The following is an 11,539-nucleotide window of genomic DNA, read 5'->3' as shown; positions in this document are numbered from 1 at the left end:
GAATATGTATTCATTAATATTGAAATGTTCTCACGGTAAGTTAAAAAAAAAAAATCATTGAAATTATATGTATGTATTAAAGGTCTGCAAATATACCAGCAGAAATACTCTTCACATGTGTACATGAGTAAATGTAACATAAATTTTAGAGTACTAAAAAAGATAGGAAGAAACAAGTAAGAAAGTCTAAGTTCGGGCGGAGCCGAACATTAAATACCCGGCGCAAGTATTAAATATATGTTTTTTCACCTTTCCGAAACCTTCCGCTAGATGGTAAGCCGGGGTGTATCAATTTTGAGTAAATTAGCGTCCTTCAATTTCGAAATATTGAAGTTTCAAGCATTTCTGAAATTTACCGTTATATGAGAAGCGGCCGTTATTTTAGTCCGATTTCAATAATTTTCAACGTTTTGCTTATATGTGGCAAGCACAATAACCACACCGAGTTTGGTACAAATTGGTAGAACGGTTACCGATATACTTATATGTGATCATAAGTGGGCGGTGCCACGCCCATTTTCCAAAATTTTACCATAAACGTATTTCTTGGTAAAGAATTGTTGGAAGCATCAATTTTGAATAAATTAGCTTCAATATTTACTGATTTATCGAAGATTATGTATTTCTCTAAATTACCGTTATATGGGAGGTGGGCGTGGTTATTGAGCGATTTTAAAAATTTTCGGCCATTTGGTATGTTGTACCAGGGCCAACAACTGTGCCAAGTTTGGAAGAAATTGGTGCAGCGGTTACCAAGATATACACATGTAACCATAAGTGGGCGTGGCTACGCCCATTTTCCAAAAATTTATAATATTCTTATTTTTCGTCTAAAAATTATTGTAAATATCAATTTTGAGTGAATTATCTTCAGTAGTTACTAAAATATCGCAGTTTTCGTATTTCCGAAAATTACCGTTATATGGGATGTGGGCGTGGTTATTGTCCGATTTTTTAAATATTCGGCCATTTAGTATGCTGTACCAAGGCCAACAACGGTGCCAATTTTGGAAGAAATTGGTGCAGCGGTTACCAAGATATACACATATAACCATAAGTGGGCGTGGCTACGCCCATTTTCCAAAAGTTTATAATATTCTTATTTTTCGTCTGAAAATTATTGTAAATACCAATTTTGAGTGAATTATCTTCAGTAGCTACTAAAATATCGCAGTTTTCGTATTTCTGAAAATTACCGTTATATGGGAAGTGGGCGTGGTTACAGTCCGATTTCGCCCATTTTCAATACCAACCTACCTTGGATTAACAGAAACCTACATACCAAATTTCGTTGAGATATCTCAATTTTTGCTCGACAGACGGACAGACGGACGGACAGACAGACATGGCTTAATCAATTTCTTTTTTCATCCTGATCATTTATGTATACATTTGTCTATATCTATCTCGATTCATTTTGGCTGTTACAAACAACCGTTATGTGAACAAAATTAATATACCCTTGTGCACAAGTGCGCTCGGGTATAAAAATGGAGTCATCTCATGGCAATGGAGTAAGTTATCTTTAATTTATAACATATTTAACTTATTAAAGATCTTTTTTAATTCAGTGCAAAACTAAGCGTGTCCGGGGAAAACCAAACCATGTGTGGACAGTGTCGGAAGAGAAGTCCCTAATTGATTTTCTTTTAGAAAACCGCCTATTTGAGGTTGTAACACATTCAGATCCCAATTGTTTGATTTCGGAACTCCTAGATGGACACTTCGGCGATTTGCCAACAACACAAGCATATTCAACCTAAAAGTTTCATCGATCTCTTCCTCCTCATCTTCATCGCCTAACAAAAATGCACCAAATAAATTTAAAAAACTCATAAATGACTTATTTGACGACTCACTTCCTTCCATCGTTGCGTCCTGCGCGTACTTCTCGCAAATCGCAGCCATTAATTAGCTTTTCTCGCTTCTTCTGGGCATTAGAAACATTCTAAATCTGTTTTAATAAATTTGATTTTGTCAAATATAATTGTTAAAATATTGTACAATAGCACACGAAAAAGTATGGGATGCTCACAAGTTTCATTTTACAACTGTTCTAAAAAAACAGTACAAAAGAGCAAATATGACAAATTGCACGACTTGTGAACTCCCTAAGTATGTTCAGTTATACTTGATAGGATAAAGTTATACAGCTATAAGTGGACGCTACCACGCCCATTTACTAAAATTCCATAATAATCTTATTTTAAGAGATTATTATGAGTATTATTTGAGGGCGATTAATTGAGTAAATTAGCGCCCTTAAATTTTGAGTTATCGAAATTTCAAGCATTTCTGTAATTTACCGTTACATGAAAAGTAGGCGTAATTTTAGTCCGATTTCAATAATTTTCAATGTTTTGTGGCAAGCACAATAACCGTACCGAGTTACAAATTGGTAGAACGGTTACCGAGATAAATATATGTGATCATAAGTGGGCGGTGCCACGCCCATTTTCCAAAATTTTATCATAAACGTATTTCTTGGTAAAGAATTGCTGCAAGCATCGATTTTGAATAAATTAGCTTTAATATTTACTGATTTATCGAGGATTTCGTATTTCTCGAAATTACCGTTATATGGGATGTGGGCGTGGTTATTGTCCGATTTTAAAAATTTTCGGCCATTTGGTATGCTGTACAAGGGCCAACAACTGTGCCAAGTTTGGAAGAAATTGGTGTAGCGGTTACCAAGATATACACATGTAACCATAAGTAGGCGTGGCTACGCCCATTTGCCAAAATTTTTTAATATTCTTATTTTTCGTCTAAAACTCATTGTAAATATAAATTTTGAGTGAATTATCTTCAGTAGTTACTAAAATATCGCAGTTTTCGTATTTCTGAAAATTACCGTTATATGGGAGGTAGGCGTGGTTATTGTCCTATTTTGCCCATTTTCAATACCATCCGTCCTACGCCTGAAAGAAGTGCACGTACCAAGTTTCGTTAAGATATCTCAATTTTTACTCGAGTTATCGTGTGCACAGACGGACAGACGGACGGACGGACGGACGGACGGACGGACGGACAGACAGTCACCGCTTAATCGATTTCTTTTTTCATTCTGATCATTTATGTATACATTTGTCTATATCTATCTCGATTCGTTTTGCCTGTTACAAACAACCGTTATGTGAACAAAGTTATAATACCCTTGTGCACAAGTGCGCTCGGGTATAAAAAAGAGAACATCATAAATTTGAATAACTGAGCAATGTTACTCAACAGTGCTCTGCTACATAAAACACTGTTCCGCTTTTCCAAAACACTTGAGTATGTTGATTGAATTCAGCAGTATTTGAAAACTTCATAGGAAGTATACGAATACTTATGAAGTTTTTTCTTTCAAAATGTTATCATTTAACATAATGTTAAGAAAATTCATAAATTTTATTTTCATTGTCGAATTTGATTCGTTGAAGAAAGGGGGCTTATTTTATTGTTTCGCGCAACTAGGGTTTAGCTAACATTTTGCATTGTGTATTATTTCAACTCTCGTTCGTATGATCCGCAGAAAAATTATCTTAAAGAAGTGAGTAAAATATAAAAGAAAAATGTTTTAATTATAAACGAATATTGATAAAAATTACACAGGTTTACAAAAAAAGTGTATGCATATTAAACCAAACCCTATGTTATTCAACAGGCTGAATGCGAATCCGAGGTCCGTTAGCCTCTATCACGTCAGGTTCGTGGTCAGTTGAACGTCAAGCAGGGAAAAATGCATTGAATAAACCTGAAAATTCATATATGTGGGGTTTTAGAACCCGAATCAGAGGTCCGTTAACCTCCATAGTGTCAGGTTCGAGGTTTGGGTTTGTTTTCATATATCACTCAACCAAATTCCAAAGCTCTACCGCAAACACGCACGCGCCCTTGATATATCGAATTTGTTATTGGCCTATGACCATCCTTGGAAGGTGAAGCAGTTTGGTAAAAAATTACGTTTCTTCTTTAACAGGTCATCCGCAGATAACCCATATGGAATGCTTATTCATCTCATATTTTAAAACGCTCCTTCGAGGTGTTGCTGTGGGAGTCCCTTTTGTCTCTCGCTCGGCATTGGGCTAGCTGGGTATTAGCCTTGATAATTCCCTACATTGTTTTTCCATGTCTGTTAACATTATATAGTATTTATTAAACGAAAACTTCCAAAAATACTCAAAAAATACTTGTGAAGGAACATATTTTTTGTGGAAGTTTAGCACCATAGTACTGCTTGTTTATGTTTTTCTTTTTTTCGGAACATATTTTGTTTGAGTACTTTTTTCATGTATACAGTGCTCAAAATTTTCACTTCTCTTCCTTCCATGCCCTCTTTGTTAAAGTATGAGTAGTTTACATATTTGAAAAAAACTTCACAGTGAAGCAAACTGAATTCCGATGCAGACCTTTAGTATGTATGTAGAAAGCATCATGTTGGAACTTAACAAAACAAAAAAAATTGTTACCCATAGAGTTTTAGAATTACACTAGGGGTATTCTCGAAGTCTTGCACGATGCACGAATTGCACGAAACGCAAAAATACTATTCCAAATTTCGAAGAGTACGAGAGCACCCCATTGCGAAATTATGCATCAAATACAATAACAAGACACAGAAAATATACAATGAAGTGAGCGAGATGAGAGGAATGAGAGAAATATGTAGCAATTCCAACAAATTAGCACAGGGTCGCATTTATCTTGCTATGCTATTTTGCAAAATATATACACATGGGTTTCGACGTTGCATTATTTGCAGAGAAAGGAAATGTTTTTTCCCATGTATTTTGTTGCTGTGTGTTTGCAAGTTATGCATTCCATACAATCCGTGCTACGTGCAATGGCTTTGCAAGATTTGGAGAATACCCCTACTGTAGAGCAATCAAATACCCAATCAAACCCAAAAAATATGTACATTCTCGTATTTTGCTGAAGCCAGTCAAAATTTTGTTTATGTAGATTAAAATCCAAGATTATATTAAATTCGAGTTTCAGGTAGAATAATGCTTGAGAAAATTAAATTTTTTTTTAATCGCAAAACTTCGAAAACAATTTGATTTTAACCCTCTATGCCAACAGTCACAAAACTTCGCTCATCACTGTTGTGATTTCTAAAGTGCCACAAAAATTCGATTTTAAGTGCTACGAAAAATACACAAAAACTTAAAAATTTGTGATGTAGCGGCATATTTGTTGCAGTAGCAGTTTGAGGCGCAGCATAAATCCCAGCAGTGATGAGCTAAGGTTTGTGACTTTGTTGAAATACGGCTGAAAATCTGATAAATTTGGCATATTATTGAAACTTATGTATTCATATAAATTCATTACGAGCTCATTTCTAGGATTTTTTAGAGATTGTAGTTTACAGGCTAACCTAATATTCGCGGCTTGCGTTTTGGTACGCATGCCGTCGAATTTGTTTTTTTGCGTCACCCGAAATTGACTTGCATGCGTTTGCATTTGATTTCATTGAGCGAAACGTCAAATCAAAATGTCGCGCAGAACAAAAATTGGAAATTGAGTTAGCTTCATACGCACGCAGTTCAATTTCGGTTGATCTCATACAAGTTGCATGTGCATGACAGTAAATTGGCGGCGTGCGTGAATATTAGGTTAGCCTGTTAAACTGTGGCTGAATTTCTTTATTCATTCTGAACGTTTGGAATAAACTTTTTTGTTTACTTATTCTTTAGAACGTTCCTGATGATATGTTAACGTATATTTCAAACGTATTCTGTTTATTCCGGCTGTGAAATGGGATTATCCGGAATGTATAAAGAAACGCAGCCTGTATGTTTGATTTACAAAGAAACATTACTTTTGGCAATCTCATCCACTTTTTCCTAGAAGCTAAAAGATATACAGCCGCCTATTCGTGACTAACCTATCCACTTCTTACATAGAACATTTTTGGTCGACATATGATATGCGAGATTTAATTTAGCAGCGTAATGTAGACTATTTTAATGCCCGCGGTTTATCCCGAAGCCCAAATCTCGGGATGTTTAAATAGCTCCTTGCAGGTCGTATGTATATCCGCGAAACTTGAAAATTTTTTGTTCGGTTATGGTCTGCAACCTCTTCTTCTAATTGAGACACAGCGTCAGGTAACCCGTTTAACAAACGTTTTTCGGCAATGTCCGAAAGCTTTTTGTGAAAGTGGTAGTCGGTTCGGTTTCATCAAGCTTCGGGGAATTCCATGCCGGACCCTTGTACTTATTTGTGAAAACATGTCCATTTTACCTACATTTAGCCCCAGGCTTGCATCTGTGAAAAGTTATTCTAGAAATACCTAGTCACTACCTTGCTTACGTCGTCCGTACGCTTTTTCATAAAATTGTTTTAGCAGTTCTTATAGCATATTTTCACCAAAAGCTTTATAGTAGTTAAGAGCTATGATAAGTACTAAGTATTTTAACATAGGGTGATTGGCAATGTTTATTTCTTACTTTTTGCTTTCGTTCTTTTGTTTGCTTATACTTAATATGAGCAATTACCCCGTTCGAGTGATAATCTCGTTTATCCAATGAGCATAAACTGCAGTTAAAAGCTCAAACAGTCAACGACGTAACGTAGACGTAGGTTGACGCAGACACGATCTACTTTATGGGATTCGCGTGTTAACGAAAACTCACCACCGCATGGCGGTGACGTTGCCGTTGCTTCTCTCTCTCTCTATCAACAGTAAATTTGATACGCTGCTACGTACGTCAACCTACGTTTACGCTACGTCGTTGACTAACTGCGCTTTAAGGCTTGGTAGAAATGCTGTATTAGCTACGAGTAGCCGGAGAGCATGTCCCTTGTATGTAGTGTGTGTTTATGTGATTGTTTGCTTAGCTTATCCTCATTTCACTCCACCCTTTCACGTTTTATATTGACTGATGCTAAATATCATAGTATATCTGAAGCTGGCCTTATCCGTTCATCTTCTCCATCTTGCCGTAAAAGTAGTCCCAGGACTCTTATAACTTTTCATAATAATTTTTCGTATGCCTAAAGCAACTTCTTATACCCCATATTTTATATATTTTCAGCGCCTCACACCTAACATGGAAGCCTTGGTATGATAAAAATGATACAGAAGAAAATAACGAGCGTGCTCGTAAGGCGTATACAGCTATACTAACTTTAACACCAAAGCAGCCAAATGATGAGGATTATACTAAAGTTTCAAACAAGGCGAGTACTAAGCTAAATATTTCTGCATCTAACGTTATCCAAAATCTTGAATTTTCGGACAAAATTTATATGAAGGCTTTGATTGCATCTTAAAACTTGTTCTCCTTAACAAATGTATTTAGATCAAAACCATCGCCGCCGAAAAGTATAATTACACATTCCAAGAAAATGAGGATGTCTCTGCTTTTGTAACATCCTTCTTTGACGGCGTACTACTCTACGCGCAAGCACTCAATGACAGTATTCGCGAAGATCCAACAGTGCTAACGCGTCCCATTAATGGCACAGATATGGTGCGACGCATGTGGGGTCGCAGTTTCAAAGGTATAACCGGTAATGTGACTATCGATTCCAATGGGGATCGCATCTCGGCATACTCACTATTGGATATGAATCCGGATACGGGACGATTCGAAATCGTTGCAGACTTTATGCACAATCGTTTGGATTTTGTGCCGGGCAAGGAAATCCATTGGGCGGGTGGTCGCAAAGAGCCACCACCTAGCACGCCAATTTGCGGTTATGATGGTTCATTATGTCCAGATAATTGTAAGTGTAAAGCACACATGCGACTATCTTTTTCAACTTATTAAAAGTCTATTTTTACTTGCAGCACTCCCTGGTTATGCAATACTCTCAATCATACTCGGTGTTGTAGTCGTGCTTATGACCGTCGGCTTCTTCTTCGGCTATCGACACTACAAGTCAGAGGCTGAGATAAATTCCATGACTTGGAAGGTATCCATTAGCGATCTAGTATGTCCTGACTTGGCAGGACGTGGCATACGGGGTTCCTTTCATTCGCTCGTGCGTCAATCCTCACAATTGACGCTGATGTCTGAAGATCTCCGCTCGTTGTGTGGGGATCGTCAAATTTTCATACCAGTTGGTATGTATCGTGGTTGTGAAGTGGCCATTAAGGCCATCGAAAATCGACAAATTAACTTGACGCGTTCGCTAATGTTGGAGCTGAAAAGTATGAAGGATCTGCAACACGATCACTTGGTAAAGTTTTACGGCGCATGCTTGGATCCCCCGAAGCGCTTTCTACTCACCGAATATTGTCCAAAAGGTTCGCTGCAGGATATATTAGAGAATGAGCAATTCCAGCTGGACTGGATGATTAAGTTGTCGCTAATGCACGATATTGTGCGTGGCATGCATTTTCTACACAACTCAGTTATACGATCACATGGCAATCTGAAGTCCTCAAATTGTGTGGTGGACTCTCGATTTGTATTGAAAATAACAGATTTTGGTTTGCACACGCTAAAGCGCATACGCCCTGAAGCGTTGGAGAACGATGTTGAAGACTGCAACAGCCATGCGTATTGGAGCAGTAAGTATTCGAAAGAGAACCACATACATACGTATATTCAATTGCAGCAACGTAAAAACTCAATCGGAAGTGGTTTAAATACTTAAATTGAGAGCAAATTAAAAGTAATGGAGTTTACGATGAGTAGATGCCTTACAAATAAAATGCTACAAATCGTGAGCTCCCCTATTGTTTATTCAATATTGCTACTTTTTTGGTTGGCCTTGTTATTGCACCTGTAATTGTTTACATTTTTATTCACCGCCATTACCTTGTTGATTTCTTTATTTTATCTTCCCACTCGCAGAATTGCTTTGGACAGCGCCTGAGTTGTTGAAAATGGAAAACAATCGTCCGCCAGAGGGCACACAGAAGGGTGATGTCTATTCGTTTGGCATAATTGTGCATGAAATTAGTACAAGACAAGGCCCATTCTATCTGGGAAAGACTGATGTGGAAAAATCACCCAAAGGTAAGTTCAACTAAGCAAAAAATTTATAGAAGAAACTTATCGTGAAACTCTTGTATTTGTGTTACGAAAACTGCTTGTGGGGTTAATAAGTAATTTCCACGTGCATTCTAAAGATGTTTACAAACAATCTTTCGGCAAGAGAAAAAAGTTAGTTCCGCATAGCATTGCTAAAGATAGCTTATTCCATTTGCCTGAACAAAAAAAAAATAAGGATATGAATATTTCTAAATTGAAATATGTAGCTTTAAATTATAACTTAACTTAACTAAATGCATTGGTATGATAAAGCGATTCGCTGAGAAATAGCGGCAAACAGGCGTGGCGCAGTTGGGACAGCGCTGAGTTACTACAAAGTTAGGATAGTTCATGAAGTTAGGATAGTATTTCGCACGGTCTTTAAGATAGAATAGATATGACGGCTAGCGACCAGTTGAGGCGAAGTAGTACGAGGGCATAGATATGGGTACCATTGTGTCGATCTCAACGAAAACCGTGGCTACTTGTGGATTGCTCTTGAACAGATGGGCATTGTTTCGCCGTATTGAACTGGTTAAGGTGGACGCGGGCGGTCAACGGATCTTCTTAAGCTCATAAAACAGCAGCTCTCGAGTCTGTTAGTTTATTGGCATGACAGTCCCCGCCGCGGAACCTTCCAGCCTTGCTGTCGCAGCTGCGCTGCATAGAGTACAATAAGATGGAGTCATCTCAATTCTTTCTCTTAAACTCGCAAACTTTTGCGAGTCCACGGTCTAAACATCGCGGATCGCACTTTTTAGCTTATCCTAAGGAGCTCTCTGTCACTGAGATCTGCCGCCTGCGAAATTTTGTTCGCGGCACACAGCATTTTTCACTTTAACTAAGCAGTTACCGTTCGTACCCAAATGTCTCAATATGCGCCTGCTCTAGGCAATAAGCTTTAACTATCTTAACCTATCCTATCTTTTCACGCAGTCTCGCTCACTGCATGTATAAGGTAAAATATCCGTTTATCTGTGACTAAAAATTAGTTCGACGACTGTTTGGCTAAGCTCGATAGTTTTTGAAAAAATCCTGGTAAAAAAGTAACGAAATAAACACAGCTGTCTATCGTACGAAACACAAGTATACTATATTAATTAGATATTCACATTCAAGTTACAAACTTCATTCGGGTTCACGAACATTAGGTATACCATTTAGCTAACCACAAACGTATTCTATCGCACAAAATCGATCCTTCGCCCCAGACGCTTTCAGATGCATATCCTTTTGGCTTATGATTCTCTGATCGCCTCTTACGGCGTCTACGAACTTCCTGGCGACGTTCTAGCTCAGCCAACCAAGCAATACGTGATTCTTCCCAACATAGCGATTTGTGGTGCGCACGTCCAGCGTTGCCAAAAACAATATCCTCATCAGATGGTGTACACACAAGGCGTGCTAGTTTGGAATGGTGTCATTAAGGATTCACAACATCGTTTAACCCACAAAACCGCGTGTCTAGATTCTGCAAAACATCGCAACTGACATCTTAGCCGTTCATACCAAAATATCAATATCGATATTTAAATATAAAAGGTAGAGATAATTAGGGATAAAAGAGAGAACCGTTTTGAAATAAGGCAAGCTTTATTCTCCCTTGCAAAATTTTGGCAACCTCAGTAACGAGATTTTGCTTTATCTTGATACGCGGTTTTGTACTTTAGACGACGATAAATATATTTGTATAAATATTCACTTGTTTGCACACCTTCATCGAGGAACCTAACAAAACTTAAAAGTTTCCCCCGCCGAATCTCCAAAGTTTTGACCGCGCATGATTTACGCCGTTTCTGCCTTAGATCAGCATAAAACAATACTGAGTCTTTATGCTTGAGTGCTAGTTGGTTAGTATAGTAGTAGGTTTCGTTCGGCAATAGTAGTTCGAAAATTGGCACTGACACATTGTAGTCGGGATCGAGTGAATTGGTGGACGTCGATGCTTTGTTGGATGATAATTTCGCACCTAAAGCATACTTCTTGATCAGATTTTTAATTATTCGTACGGCTTTCGGTAAGCTATAATCATATCTTGGGCATTTGCTTGGAAGGACTTACTATCTTCCTTGGATTGGGGCAAATCCAATGCTACTTTCTCATGGACTTCCACTGACATTCTCGTATGTTGCGGCGAACGACGCAATGGCTTTTGATACAAGAGTAGTGAATCTTGAGGCTTCAGCATTGTTTGTCTGTCAAAGTTTGAACTATCTTGCAAAGATAAGCTCTTATAATCGGACGACACTGTACTATCTCTATCTTTCGTAGTACCCATGTTTTCAACACCAATTGTAGTTTCCTTGCAATATTTCGCATCGCGACATCTGGAGCAGACATTTTCTAGAGATTTCCCGTCCATTTTGCATACATTTCTCGTCATACATGTTGAATCGGCTATAACGTCTTCTTTCTTTTCGCTGCATGCATCTGCGCCGCTCTCTAAACGTGTATGCTGCAAATTCTGAGTGTTATCGTGTGGACTGAGATGTGGATTCACCAAGGCACATTGGCAAGTGGGCAATGTTGCAGATATCGAATGCAAAGAACTTTGTGGCAAAAAA

At 38.0% G+C, this 11,539-nt stretch overlaps 1 protein-coding gene across 1 annotated transcript in view; it reads left to right on the top strand.

Moving 5' to 3' along the window:
- Positions 1-11,539, top strand: part of LOC118740961 (atrial natriuretic peptide receptor 1) — a 40,208-nt gene that overhangs the window by 20,138 nt on the left and 8,531 nt on the right. Inside the window, exons 4-6 of the mRNA XM_036472742.1 lie at positions 7,293-7,719; positions 7,784-8,509; positions 8,796-8,960. Coding sequence (XP_036328635.1) covers positions 7,293-7,719; positions 7,784-8,509; positions 8,796-8,960 — 1,318 coding nt within the window. The remainder of the gene's footprint in view (positions 1-7,292; positions 7,720-7,783; positions 8,510-8,795; positions 8,961-11,539) is intronic.

The sequence above is a fragment of the Rhagoletis pomonella genome, unplaced genomic scaffold, assembly GCF_013731165.1.
Source record: "Rhagoletis pomonella isolate Grant_MI unplaced genomic scaffold, Rhpom_1.0 Rhpom_scaffold_00001, whole genome shotgun sequence".
NCBI lineage: Eukaryota > Metazoa > Arthropoda > Insecta > Diptera > Tephritidae > Rhagoletis > Rhagoletis pomonella.
Note: the sequence above shows the minus strand (reverse complement) of the source record. Positions and strands in the feature narration are given on the sequence as shown.